General features: G+C 45.4%; 1 protein-coding gene across 1 annotated transcript; it reads right to left on the reverse strand.

Moving 5' to 3' along the window:
• Positions 1–13,677: 13,677 nt before the first annotated feature.
• On the reverse strand, positions 13,678–15,422 carry LOC142768550 (uncharacterized). The gene is made up of 2 exons (XM_075870549.1): positions 14,503–15,422; positions 13,678–13,881 (listed from the first exon to the last, which is right to left on the reverse strand). Exon 1 carries the CDS (start codon positions 15,156–15,158, stop codon positions 14,574–14,576), a length of 585 nt encoding a protein of 194 aa, XP_075726664.1. The 5' UTR covers positions 15,159–15,422; the 3' UTR covers positions 13,678–13,881; positions 14,503–14,573.
• Positions 15,423–15,539: the final 117 nt, after the last annotated feature.

A 15,539-nucleotide genomic window follows, 5' to 3' on the forward strand; every position in this document is an offset into this window, starting at 1 on the left:
ATTTCCAAGGCATATAAAACCCCCGCTCCTCTAGGAAGGTTCTTACAGGAAGTGTTCCAGTGTTTAATTTGAAAAAGAACGTTTTCGCACTTGGAGCTGCTGGCATTTTTTTAACTTGTTTAAGTACACTCTGACCCTTGCGTGCTGTATATAGCGCTCTGTACAGTGGGATGGGGAGCATCGTGTCACATAAATCTTTGTACAGTTTTTTCTTTCCAACAGACCACAGGTGGTCAGTTGAAAACCGAACACACAAAAACCGCACGCTGGCCACAACTTCCTTCATGTATCCTTGCACAGCCCCTGTGGTAACACGAGTGCTCACAACAAACTCGGGCAACAATCTACTTAGTTTTGTTTGACACACTACCACTGCGCCACACCAACATGACTTTGATGGTGTGTTGAATACTTAGTTGGCATACAAACTTACGGTTCAACTTAAGTTATGTTTGTCGTGTACACAACATAGACAAGATCTACACCTGCTACTAAAAATTGCACATTTATTAAACACAAGCAACTGCGGCCTGTAACGATTGCCACTGTGTTAATGGCACTAGTGCTATTTTTTTTTTTTTACAATTCACAACTTCAAGAAAAAAAAACAAGTGGACTGGGGAGCAGCAACAGTTTACCGGCGGGGTCTGCCAAGTTTAATATCCGTTTCGCGCTCGTTCTAAAGGGCGACATCTGCTCACGCTTTATGACGCTTCTAGGCTCATTCCATAGATACGCCCGCCTAATTTATTTGATTGAGTATTGGGATGCTTTTCGCGCAATGTAGAGGGCGGTTGTGCCAGCGCAATGCTGTAGCTCTTTCGCTAAAGCAACAAGTACATAACGGCTTGGCCAAAACGAATTCAGTGTGCCGGAAACATTACGCTATCATATTGGTTCACCAAGCATACGAATTGCCACTTCTGAGTTCCCGTACAAAAACTAGAGAAGTGCCGGCGAGAGCGACCGGCGGCTGTCGGTGAGAGACCCTTACGTTCTCTGGGAGTGCTTTAATCGCGTCGCATCGATGTTTGTTGCTTCTTGAGCGGACACCATACACAATGAAAAATGCTTCATTTAGGTAATTGATGCCATGGCTGCGCTGTATTGTCATACTTAATCGTCGAAATCGTGTATTCTGAAACCCGGAAGCACGGATAACACAATTTTACGGGCTCGGTCAGTAGGCCGTACAATTTGGTGGAAATCATGGTGGTAGAACATGTAGTGTACAGATCCCAACTTGGTACACTATATAAATTGCCCGCCATTATAAGCCCACCCATCATCTGCTTACTGCTTCGCAGCATTATCGCGATGATGGGCAGAGCTTCTCAGCTTGGTACACCATGTGGCCCACCATAACAAGCAGCACCCATCATCTGCTTAGTGCTTCCCAGCATTATCGCAATGGTGGGCAGAGTTTCTCAGCTTGGTACACCATGTAGCCCACCATAATAAGCACCACCCACCATATGCTTAGGGCTTCCCAGCATTATCGCAATGGTGGGCAGAGTGTCCCATTATTGCCCACTATCTAGCCTCTGCTTTCCACCATCATTTCCACTTTACCCATCATCTGTACACCATACCACCCAGTATGTCCCGGCATATCCACCATATTTTCCACTACGTCCCACCATATCCATCATAATTTCCACCATGCCCACTATTATTTCCACTACGCCCACTATGTTTTCCAGTATCCACCATGGCAATTTTTCCGATAGGGATATATATATATATATATATATATATATATATATATATATATATATATATATATATATATATATATATATATATATATATATATATATATATAATGTTGGCGCACAAGTAAGGCACCGGCTACTTTTTAGCTCTTGAGTGACTGTTGAGCATACATCTAAGAAACGAGACGTGAAGAGATACATGGAAAATAAAACACACGAGCAGACACATGTAAAAACACACACTCTCACATCAAACACAATCACAACGTATGAAGAAATGTCCGAAAGCCAATGAATAGTGTCACTAACAATGTCTCTAGTCATTGAATCCAACCGACACAACATAGCAGTCGTGTGGTCCTTACGGGAATGAATTTCTCATGCGAACATAAGATTTCTATCCTGAGATTGTGTGCTTTGGACACCTATACCTTCACGCATTCTGCTTCCGAACGTAGGCCGATGGCATCTCGTGAAGGAGCACTGGTTGTGAGCTCCAACGACGGCCTCGCGGAATATCGTCATTCGAACCCATGTCTTCCTAACAGTGCACACAGAGTCCGGCAGACGCCGTTTGACGACTTGAGGACAGGCTCACAACGCTATAATCGTGAGATGTGCGACTCGAAACTTTCAGGCCGGGTGATCCTCAACAGGTAGGGGGTAGCCTTATTTAGGAGGGATCCGCCGCAGTAATCAGGTGTCCGTATTTTAAAAGATTTAGTTACTTACCCCTCTCTCTCAATCTCTTTCTTAGAATCCTGATATATTCTCCGTCGGCAACCACAATCGCTAATCTACGCAGAATTTCGAAGCAGTGCGCGATTGTGCGGGACACGACACGACATCGCAGTCGACGCTGCCGAAACGCCAGCTAGCAGCGAAATTCTTACCGCGTGCCTACAGTTTTCGGTACAGCTATATAACTTGGCCCGTGAAAGCGAGGGAATCGTGGGACGTTTGTTCGTCGCGGAGCAGAGCTGCACAGCGAGAAAATTTGTGCTCGGAAGGCCTTTGAAGTATACGCTGACCTGTTGGGAAGGAATTAACGTGTTCTGCCAAATGTAGGAAGTATGTACGCTCAAGCGCTGTAGGCGCGTATTTGCGGTGCTGGTCAAAGACGATGTGACGTTTTAGGGGCGAAGCTCCTTAAGGTGTGGGTCGGTCGTCCCCGATGTATGTAGTTGTAGAAGGTAGCCACCTCTATTTTAGTTCTTCGAGTGTTCATTAGACGGCGGTACTTGTAGTTGATGAAAAGTTGCGAGATGTTATAAAACTAGAGGGCGGTACTTGTAGATGATGATGAAAGATGCGAGACGTTAATATGAATAATGTCCCATATGGCACGTGTAATTGGTAGGAGGCAATCGTACGTTAGGGTGTGCGCTGTAATAAAACCCGTTCGCTGTTGGCGCGCGCTCGGAGTGTTTGACTTTTAATTTATTGTTGAGTGAATTGCACGGAAGGGTTTCATGTCTTACCGATGATTCCTTCCGGAGCTTCGACCCACTCATCATCATTCACCCCGTGAATATGCTGTGATTTTTTTTTGCTGAGAGCTACGACAGGTATTGACGTAGGAATAGTGGGAAATCAGTAAACACATCTGCAAAGAATGTTATAAAGATGAATACTCCTCTATGGTTAACATATATACCGATTTTCCACTTATAGTACATGTCGACGCACCGCCTATTGAACTACGGAGTAAGGGCGAGAGAATTGTTGAAGCAGGAAAATATTACGCCATCTCCCACTTAATTAGGGGAACCACCTGGGGATGAGAAGCAGCGGTGATGTTCACCTGTGTTTCCATTTGTATGTTTACGTGTATGTTTCATTTGTGTGCTTGTGGAGCTGGCATATGTTGTGTATACCGCTTATGTTACGCCCCTCCCACTTTGTGTATTACTCTGTGTATTCCGCACAGCGAATTAATGTATGCCCTATATTTCATCAAATCTTAAATTACTTCAACAACCGGTGCTGCTGGGAGTGCACAACGGAGCGAGCTAGCGCAGCATTAGACAGTTATAGTTTATGGTTAGCGTAATAGTGGAGGTTAAGGGAATGGCGTTACCATGCAGCAAACGAATGTTCGTTGCGGGCAGCGTGTTATAGTTTAGCAGGGTACTGTTGACGTGGTTTACGTGCCCCAGCTGGATGGTGGCGCCACCTATCAGATGGTGAATAACTTAAAGACTGTGAAAATAAAAAATAAAATGAGAATGTTTGCCTATGCCACCGCGCGAAGCATTGTTGTTACAAGCTTATTTTACTAATAATAAAAGCAAATAATTATGAAACACGCACCAAACTCGAAAAAAAATTACGTTGCCGATTTGTTTACATCGATCTTGTAGTTAAGCCTAAACGCTTCCGAAATGGAAAGCTATCTCAAAAATTACGCCAACTTATCCGTAATACTCGGTCATCGAAGCTAACTGAAGGTAAGCGAAACCACTTTAAACAGTCGTTTGATGCGAAGAAGGGGAATCAAAGATGGCATCCGAGAGCGCCGCCATGTTTACGTACACTACGTTCACCTACGCTACCTTAAATCTGAAAAATACCGCGCGTATGGTAAGCAGCACGGGTGACGTACGTATCTGCGCATGCGCACTTCGATTCCGGTATGATGGTACGCCCGGTATTCCGATAAGCCCGGTATACTATAACTGTCTACTATATACGAGCGCGCAGCTGTGGCGGAGGGATAAATGGGAGAGAAGAAACGAGGCGGAGGCAGCGCTCTGCCACCTCCTCCCCCACACCTCCTCGCGTGAGCGCGAGAGTTGGGCACATGCGCAATGGGGCCGTGCACGGTCGCCAAGGTACTGTCATAGCCCCCAGCAAACCCTGCTCCACATGTAAATTAATGACAATACTAACTCACCAAATTCTAAATTGCTTTCTCTTTCTCATAGTGTGCGTTCTGTGTTCATCGGTTATGTCCATGCGCTTTCCAGCATCACTGTGAAAGATCGCATCGCAAAACAAGTAAGGCGTCTTACCTGAGTGGATTCAGGGTGTGTATTGCAGATACTTGAATCAGAGTGAAGAAATGGTCCCCAGTGACGAGCTTCCACTGCGAGGCTGCTGCTACTTCGTCGTCAGAGCAAACAGAAAGGGCAATGTGAGTTCGGGCCTGGGTTCTGCGGTAGCAGTCGAAGTCAGATACAGTCGAAGCGGCGCCGAAAATGTCATTCATTCCTGCCGTCACAAAAACTCCTTGTAGGGGTGTAGTTTGGGGAGTGAAAGAAAACAAGAGCGTATCAAACCAGTTCCTTTCAAAGCAAAGAGTCAAAGCACGATTGTTGACTGCACGAAAGAGTTCTGGGTAGGATTCCACAACCTTGACAGCCCGCGGGGCTGACTGAATAGCGGTGATGCTTGACTGAACGTAATTGCCCAGAACCATCATGCCCAAAGCCCAGACTGCGACGGCCAAGCCTCGGAATGTTGGAGCGTTCGTTATCGACGAGGCCGGAGACTTTCCCAGGAAGGTGGACACAAAGAACATGAAAACACGGGATCCGTGTTGCCGTATTTGTCTCCGGTAGAAGAGACGGCAACGGACAGTCATGTACAGAGCCAAGAGGCCATAGTGAATGAAGATAGCTGTAGTTGACAAAATGAGAGAACGCCAGGAATCAATGAAGGTGGTTTCGTAGACAGTTTCCATTGCAGTGAAGAAACAAAGCGGTGCCGGTGAATACTGGGCACCAATGAATACGTCAGGGATAAGAGAAACGCTTCCTCGCACTGGAGGAATGTACAAGTCCGCACCGATTGTGAGCAAAGAAAATATGGTTCCTCTCGCCTCGTCAACGGTGTTGTTCAGCGATCTGTATGCGTCGACAAGAGCCAAGCGTTCCGGCTTCAGGTTCCTCCCGCCCCATTTTTGATCCTTCATTATTACTCGTAACTTGTGCCCTTTGGGGAAACTCCCTTTGGACCTATCTTCGGTGAACAAGTCTGACGCCTGCACCGTCTTTCGCGAGTCACACCGGCGATACCTGTCCTCGGGAGCACTAATATCTGCATCGGTGACGGTTACCACTTCGCAATAGGCGTTGAAAACGTCTCGTCGGACTCCGGTATGGGACTTCACCGATGCGAAGATGAGGTTTTTCTTGTGCTCCAAAGTTGATTGAATCAACCGTTTCTTGGTATACTTTGGTACCTCGGACCAGGTGTCAAGCAAAAAAATCAATCTGTACTCCGGTAGCTTATTGAAGTCATTATTTATTTCGAGCTCACCGCAATGATCTGAATTATATCCATAAAATTCAGCGCACAGGCTTGGCACTGAAGTAGGAACGAACTTGATTGGAATAGGCAGATCGTTCAGACTCCCGAGGAGACTTTCCGTGTCCGACAAAGAATACAGTAACACTGGACGCCCGGGAGACACTTTCGAGGCGTTCATTATGCTTAGCATGGTCCGATATATTGCAGCCCTACTCGCGAAGTGACTGTTCAATAATATTAAAGTGGAAAAAATATTTCTGACAACAATTTTCATTGGTATTCTTTGATGCTACGATAGGTGAAAGAACCGTACTTGTTGCAAGCCTCCTATTTAAAGGCTGTGGCGGTCAGTGCTTTAGCACATAGTCCTATATATTACAGGAATACATCGCGAGTTCCAGATTTATTTAAGAGGAGCTGCTCGTGCAGTCTGCAAACATCATCACTATTACAAACATCAAAAACTAATTTTTCCCGTCGGTGGAAGCTTATTTTCGTTTTCAGGACAATGGATTGCGAATATTGATGCGAAATCCAGAAATGGGCAAGCTCGTTTGGAATGTGAATCTGTTGCCTCCGGAATACGCAATGATTGGCACACTCACACCGCTCTTGTCTTGTCGCCTAGAAGATCTTGGCTTATACCCACAAGGGGGACTTGCCAGACTGTACCGCTCTTTCAAGAACACGCTAGCGTAGCTTTCTTCATTGGCAGCAAGAGGTCCTTGGCGACGCGCTACGGAAGATTACTTGCAGGATTGAAATTTATGTTGGCGTGGTTGATAACGACAGTCGCTTCCATGTTAGCTCATTAGGCCACCTGTTCGTTTATTACCGCCTCATTTCAGTCGGGGCCCGAAGCGAAATATTGACGGTACTCATTAGTACTTATATACTAACAGTGCAATGATGCTTTTATTTTTTATTTTTATTCAAGAGTTTTATTCCCTCCCCCACCTCCCCCACCGTATTTGGAACTCTCTGATTCTAATTCTCTTGCTTTGCTCTGCCAGATGTATTGCAGTGCAGCCACACCCAAGTCTTGAGTGGAGTGACAATTGGACTGATCGGGAAGTCCGTGTCATGCAAATATTGCTTCCACGCGCCACTGATTACATCACTCAATCATAAATGCACATGTAAAAAGATTTTCCATTAGGCATGCTTTTTCTCGAAGCTGATTTAGATTGTCTGCAGCAATTTACAGGATTGATTACGCGGCGCGCAATAAATTTAATTCAACCGGTGCAAATCTTTCTGCACATTATGAATGGGGCTTTTGTTTAGTGTTTCTTTATTTTTGCGAGGTCGAACTGGGTGTGTAAGTAAGTAATAAGACTAGTGCATTCTGACTGCATAAATACGGGTCTGTGATTGAGTTCTTTCTACACACTCCTAAACCAGCACAGCGTTGTTTCTAAAAGAATTCATGGATGCAGCAGCTTATGGGATAGACCTCCTTTTATGAGATTCGTATGATATTTCACACTTTTGGTGGCTATAAAAAAGGTTCGCAATTTCAGAAAAGTTCATGGTATCGCCATGTACCTGCTGTGAGCCTCATTTTATTGATGATTTGATTGATATGTGGAGTTTAACGTCCCAAAACCACCATATGATTATGACAGACGCCGTAGCGGAGGGCTCCGGAAATTCAGACCACCTGGGGTTCTTTAACGTGCACCCAAATCTGAGAAAATGGGCCTACAACATTTTTGCCTCCATCGGAAATGCAGCTGCAGCCACCGCAGCAGGGATTTGATCCCGCGGCCTGCGGTTCAACAGCCGAGTACTTTAGCCACTAGACCACCGCGGCGGGGCAGCCTCATTTTAAACAGATAAGTTTCAGCAACGAATGATCCACGCCACCGATATATAAACATTAAAAACTGACAAAGATCTCCTAGCCTTCAGCTAAAAGTTGTATCTGTTACAAAACTCGACTTACTAATGACTCAAATCTCTCCATATTAGATTCTACATTATCGGACAATCATTCTGAAGTTTAAATGTGTCTGGTTTGCAGGTGTGCCTAAATAAAAAGCACTACGATGGATTTACCAACTTTTCCTTCACTCAACGGGGCGTGCGTCTACCCCGGTCCCCTTTGCTTCATAGCTTCCGTAGTTGGTTTTATTTGGCAGGTATCGCAAATTAGGTGCAACACACACGTTTTTAGCATGTCCTCTAACGACGTGTCTCGAGGCATCGGTGATACTGAAGACTCGCTTCATCACAGTTGCAATCTCGTATGCGAAACGCCTAGATGCATGCATGCAAGCAAGCACAGCCTGCATGGAACTCAGCTGCGTGTGTAACAAGCTTTGGAATCTTTCTTCGCTTCGATAGAGTGACGCATCGTGTCGCTGCTGGTGCGATATGAGAGCGAGGGATAGATTACTTGATTGATTGATTTGTGAGGTTTGACGTCCCAAAACCACCATATGATTATGAGAGACGCCGCAGCGGAGGGCTCCGGAAGTTTCGACCACCTGCGGTTCTTTAACGTGCAACCAAATCTGAGTACACGGGCCTACAACATTTCCGCCTCTATCGTAAATGCAGCCGCCGCAGCCGGGATTCGAACCCGCGACCTGCGGGTCAGCAGCCGAGTACCTTAGCCACTAGACCACCGCGGTGGGAAAAGAGGGATAGAGGGATAGAGGGATAGATAGATAGATAGATAGATAGATAGATAGATAGATAGATAGATAGATAGATAGATAGATAGATAGATAGATAGATAGATAGATAGATAGATAGATAGATAGATAGATAGATAGATAGATAGATAGATAGATAGATAGATAGATAGATAGATAGATAGATAGATAGATAGATAGATAGATAGATAGATAGATAGATAGATAGATAGATAGATAGATAGATAGATAGATAGATAGATAGATAGATAGATAGATGCACATTGCACACCACACATACAGGCATTGCGCCGTGCTCCCGACCGGGCTGCAGAAATTAGATGCCTTTCTCCTCTTCTAACCACTACCACCACCACCACCACCACATACTACAGGGTTTCACAAGGGGTTGCTCAGTGATGTTGCCTGGCAGAATTGTAGAATTCGTGTGGCTTTTTGGGCTGATGTACTTGAAGGCCATGCACCCAAGATCTTCTCCCTAGTAGAGGGACGATCATCCACTCTCCTCAAGGTACACCGGAGAGTCTGCCAATCTTGTTCGAAGTCAGGACGCTGGCACAGGACGACAGTCAAGTTTCTTCACAGTTGCACTTGTCATTCTTGGATGAGTCAGTCATACCAATGCGATAGCTGAATGAGTTGGTAAAGGGTTACACCCGGACCCACAACCGACCCAGAATTGTAGCGTCACGGCGCGAAGTCTTTCATGGCCCACCCAGTTTAAAAGGAAGACGTTAGTTATTTATCGCCTTCACTACCCTTACTACAGATTATATCTCCTGCTCGCCACTCGCTTGTTCATAAAACACTTCGAGTGTCCGCAATAACCCTTGAGCCAGTCGGGATTTCGTGCTTTTCGACTACACGCTGGTGCCTCCGCTTGCGCAGTCACGAATCAACAAAAAACAAAGTGAGATCACTTTTTCGCACATGACAGTGATGCGAGGATATGTGGAACGGGCACGCAACAGCGTGACAACGAAAGGTAGGCGACGATTCACAACAGACATGTCTCGTATACCGACCAATCGAAAGCCCACTTCATCCTGACGTCAGGTGAACAAACCGCTGGCGTCACAAATTGCGCGGCGCCCCGCCACGGTGGTCTAGTGGCTAAAGTGCTAACCTGCAGGTCGCGGGATCGAATCCTGGCTGCATTTCCGATGGAGGTGGAAATGTTGTAGGCCCGTGTGCTCAGATTTGAGTGCACGTTAAAGAACCCCAGGTGGTCGAAATTTCCGGAGCCACTCCACTACGGCATCTCTCATAATCATATGGCAGTTTTGGAACGTTAAACCCCACATATCAATCAATCAATCAGTCAATCAATCACAAATTGCGCGGCAAGAGCTGGAAACGCGGGAAAAAATAATGCGTTCGTTCTTCGCGCTTTCAGGGGTTGTTTGGGGGGCATTTTAAACGGGAAAATTTAAGTCGACAGAATAGGCAAGTTTAAGATCTGTCTGTTATCGTCTATATCGCGGGTTGGTTTTGTTGCCGCCTTACTATATATAGGATGCTAACTTTACCGTTTTGCATCTTGAACACGCTGCAAACAGTTCTACGTTGAACGTGTGCGCATGAACACGGCTGGGTAGATGCATTCCACGTTTCACGACCTTGTCGATTCAAGGCACGATATACGAGAATAAGAAAAGACTCGTTCAACAGCCCCAGATATGGGCGCCCGTACTCCTTATACATAGAGTCGTCTATGTAACTGCATCCGAGAATTTGTTTTGCCACAGAATGTGCTTCCCACGAAGCTGCGTCATGTACTCGTAGACGATTAACGCCACCTTTATTGATTTAGTGCTATTCAGAATGGTGTGCTAACTATGTTACTCTAATATTTAAAAAAATAATAATTTCTACAGTAACCCTAGACATGGAAATTAGCAAACTTTGTACCCGTAATTGAGTCTGGAAACATGCAAATACCAAATTATAGGCCAATATCTTTGCTTTTTACCAGCTCCAAACTTTTGGAACGTATCGCTGGCAAATCTGGCAAATACGTTTTAGAGTACCTAAACGCACACAATAATCTTTACCGATCACATCACGGTTTTCGTGCTGGCTATTCCACTGCTACACAGTTGCTCGAATTCACGCACGGAATTGCTTCTTTCCTAACGACCGAAGACAGATTGATGCCATATTCATTGATTATTCCAAAGCCTCTCGCATAGTTTTCCATGCCGAAATTTTAGCTTCAGATTTTTTTTTTTTTTTGCGACAACATGCTGGTTTATTGGATAGCAGATGTGGTCGCGCTCGAAACTTGTAACGTTTAACCACCTGAAGTAGTCTTACGTGCAGATCGCATCAGGTGCGCCTCAAGGCTCGGTGCTTGGGCTGATTTTGTTTATTATTTTTATAAATGACGAAGCAAAAATTATCGGTATATAGCACTCAAATTGAACCTATAATGTATGCAGATGATACTGCATGTGTTCAGATGGCTGAGTTATCTATCGTATGCAGATGACTGCGTTATCTGTAAAGCCATATATAATTCGCGGGACCAGGATGCGCTGAATATGCTTATTTCGCTGTTTTGTGACTAAAATGAAACATGACAAATATATATGAACTTAAAAAGACTGTATAGTCACGATTTCTTCAAATAAGGAACAGCTTCTTGATTTTTCATATATATATCTAATGACCGTGTAAGTCTAGCACGTCGTACGGAATTCAAATATGTTGGTGTAACTCTCGCTACATATTTGAAAATGGCACAGCACGTCGAAACAATCCGCAACGAACTCTTCTAAAACTCGTATCCCGGGCGCACGTTATGAGCAACACGAGAAAAAAAATGCGGACTGACAGCGCGTGCGGTTTTGACCATACTCAAATATTCGTCGGTGTTTTGGTCACCCAACAGAAATATGACATGGATATATGTTAAAACTTGTTGAAAAGTAGTAACAAGACTTCAAATTTTTTTTTCTCTTTGACCAGCGTGTCTTGCTCACTTCGTACGCGCATGTCTTATCGGTGCGGCCCTTCTCGAACATCGGCGAACTTGCAATTGTATCATCCTCCTGCATAAGATTGTTCACACCAGATCAAGTGTTCAAGCACCAATATCCTTTATTGCACCTTCTGCACACCATAACCGGCTAATTGATCCCTTAAATTTTTTGTAAAAAAAAAACAGCACGGCTGAACGAGAGAAGAAAGACGACAGGACGGAACGGCGTTACAACATGAGCGTTTACTTCGTGTGAACAAATATATACGCATTGGAAATATAATAAATATGCATACCTGCCCACCAGCTCGTGCTCTTACCGTTTTAAAAATCCCCTAAATATTTTCCCCGTTAGATATATTCCGAAATATTTTCTTTTCTTTTTTTCAGTGCGGAACGTGGATTTATGAAATAAGCCTGATAAGTCTGTACGCTGACTCGGTGCTGAGGAGTTTGAAAAACAAAATTGTGTAAACGTGCATTTTGTTAAATTGTGTTTCTTTGAGTTGCTGAACATCTGTATTTACACCTGCTATGTCTCAAAAAACTGAGACTGCAGTATGGGTAAATAAATAACATTAAGCCATGTTCATATCACGCTGTCTGCTTCGCCCTTTCGGGTAAGCAGACTTCCTTTTAGTAATCTAGGGACAAATTTTTATCGTAGCCAAGTGTTGAATCTCCTACCATAATCGAGTCAAGGTAATGCCCTTGCCTCGGCCTTCCCGTGACTTGGTGTAATTAGCTTGGTCATAACATGCACTGGCCTAACTAGCCAAGTATACCGTCCAGGCAAATACTTAATTAGCCGGGCGCGCGTGCAAGGGTGCTAAGGGACAAAGAATGCGCGCACCAGCCGAGCAGTGTGCCAGAATGTACTGGCTCACCGGGATAATTAACACGTGACCTCGGGTTTAGCTGCAGTCGCGATGTTGTAAGACGCTCGGCCGGCACTAATCTCGGAGGCCACCGCGCTGATTATTCTAAAACATACTTAGCGCAGACATTGAAAGCTTCAAAGTAAATATAAACGCCACGTGCTTCAAACATATTATCACGAAACGTTTCTGCCACATTTATTGCATGGGTGCACTTCTGCACTCTGTGCAACGACGAACAAACGAAAGAAAACACCGCCGAGCTTCGTGGACCGTCCTTGACCCGATGACTAGTTCCATTGTAACCAATCAAACGCAGCGCGCTGATGGGTGGATTTGACTTTTGTCTACTGTTGGCCCATTCAAAAGGGGTTGTCGGCAGCGCTCGAAAATCCCTAGTTTCGCGTAACTCCGCCGATCCTGCATAGCACCCCGGAGCACAGCATTATCATGTCGCGGTTTTTGGGACGTTAAATCCAAAGTATTAGTGCATATTTTCCGGCCAAAAACTCTTTGTCGCATCCTACTTTCTGGAACTCTCGCCGTTTCGGGCATGAGAGGTTTGGGCTGGTCTGCAAGAATATATGCAACGTCACTGATGAGGTGGTATCCCTGTACGGGATACCGCGCTAATTATCGCCCGAGCTGGGCTGTTGCAATGCATTGCACAAGTTATTGAACTATGCGCATGCCCGGGGGCGTCAATGATCACGTATACTGAAATCTAGAAATGTGCCACCCTATAGCAATAATAATATTTGAAGGCATTTGACTCGAAGAGGCACGGTTGAAAAGCAAACGTACCACAAAACACGAGTGCATACATGCATACAAAGAACTTTATTAAAGCGCCAGAGCATCTAAGTTCTTGTAATTGGCTAATCGATGCCGTGATCTGTTGTCTTTCATTAGATACCAAGAGCAGGGGTCCTATTGATATTGATGTTGAGCCGTCCACGTATGTTGAAACATACGTGGACGGCTTTCGGCCTCTCCGTCGAGGCATCGTCACAGACCTAAGAAGTGAAAAAAAAATGTCTCGTGACGCAGGTGACTACACATTGTGAAGAGTCAGCTTAGGATCATGTCCTCCGCCTGGCTGGCACTAACCCTTAAAGGTGAGTCTAGAAGAAGCAGGCTGTAGGATATTTAAGACGTATCGGGCTGAAAGTAACTTAAAAAAATTTAGATTAAAAATGAGACGTCGAATAATTGACTGTTCAACACAGACACTTCGAATACGTCTTTCGCTTCTTTCTCAGTATTTCGAACAGGCGTGGTACTTATCAGGAGCTTTGTTGGCTTCGATGATCGATGGTCTGGTGTTTTACTTGGTGAAATGGTTTTAGCAAAAACACTATAGTTCGGCGAAGGACAGTGTCTTGGTGCTGCAAAGAAGAGAACGAATGAAACATTTCTTCATTGTGATTAAAATGAATTGCCACAAGCCATCGACATTTACTAGTTAGCAGTGTTAACAATGAGGGCACAGAGCAAGACGTATTGGGTTTGCAAGCATCGTTATGGGTCTCGCAATTAATGGCTCTGCTTGAAGGATTAATTTGTACAAGCACCGTCACCAGAGCTTTTTCCAACAAAGGACAGTTAGATGAGTTTTCTTTTAAGCGTTCGTGTTCATATACATACGAGTGAATACGTCATCAAAACGAAACTGCATCACAAAACTTTCCGTGCCTAACAATGCTGGCAAGTCAGGATTGCTTAACTAATGGCACATGGATAACTGCTTAAATAAAAATTAACAGTCATGATACGTAGTTCCCACGCATGACATGGCGGGCACCTGTCAGTTTTTGTTTTGGTCATGTGCTTGAATGGTCAGGTGCTTAAATTGTGTAGCTATATATACGCAGTTCCTATAGAAGTCAGGACGGATACTTGTTCATTTCAGCGTTGGTTGCAAAGATCGTGGGCTTAAATTTACCGATGGCAAAGCAACTGTGCTATATTTAGAAAGGAAAGCTAAACAACTTAGAAAGTAGACTCACGGAATAAGATCGCAGGCCGAAATGAAGACAAGCGTTTCCTCGTTCTCCATGCACGGGAACTGGCAACGGCATCACGGGAACAACCGGACGACCACAGCATGCGCCGACATCAGGTCTTGGTAAACGCCGCAACGGAAGGATTCCAGATGTGGGCCGAATACCTGTCGGAGGGCGCTTGCGAGCGACGGTGATTGTCCCTCGGGCGATTCGTGAACCGCTATGAAAGGCTTTGTACGCCAGGTGGCCAACAAGTTAGGCTTGTAGTCATGGCCTCCGCCGTCATGGGCGACGAGCAGGCAACTGCAATAGGCGTTTTCCGTAGCCTTTGTGAACGCGCCGAAGACATTGTTGCGCCGCATTTTCTTCAGGATGTCGCCGATGACGTCACTGCGGTCCTTTATCTGGCCCACGAGATAGAGCGCCCAGGGCCGTATGATGCCCATATTGGCCACAATGCTGTACAAGTGGGCTGCGAAGTGCAGACGCGCGTACATATCTGTCATGGATTGTATAAGGACACGAACAGAGATGATGGCCTGTGGTACAGTTTTGTCGCCGAGCCTTGGAAGGCTAGGGAGATCCTGCTCGTCCAGGCGTCCCAGGTCGTGTTGCGGCACCCTCGAAAGGTGCAAGCACGGTGCATCCACGTACGTCATTGCTCTCCGTAAGGATAACGGTTCCTACGGAAGCTTCGTGTCGAGTTTGGCGGCGGCCTATGGCAGAGATGAACCCTTCCTCCTTGCTTCGGGGACGGAAACTTTGGTCGTAACTATTTTTGCACGGCGTTGATGTGGCCAAGAAGGGTGAAATTATGCGGCTTTCGTCCACCTTCAGCTTGTCGAATGTCGAGAGTGAGGTTGAAAAGCGTCCCGATGGCCGACGCGCACGAAGACAGGTCTTCATCAGAGCAACAGACACTGCTTTTCTTTAACGCAGCCGACGCATCGCCACTCACTACCCTGCCACAAGTACTTAAACGCATACGTGCTGAGTCAGGTGCTACTGACGTTCTTAATAATAGATACAGCAGAAATGGG

This window comes from Rhipicephalus microplus, chromosome 8 (genome assembly GCF_043290135.1).
Source record: "Rhipicephalus microplus isolate Deutch F79 chromosome 8, USDA_Rmic, whole genome shotgun sequence".
NCBI classification, from domain to species: Eukaryota; Metazoa; Arthropoda; class Arachnida; order Ixodida; family Ixodidae; genus Rhipicephalus; species Rhipicephalus microplus.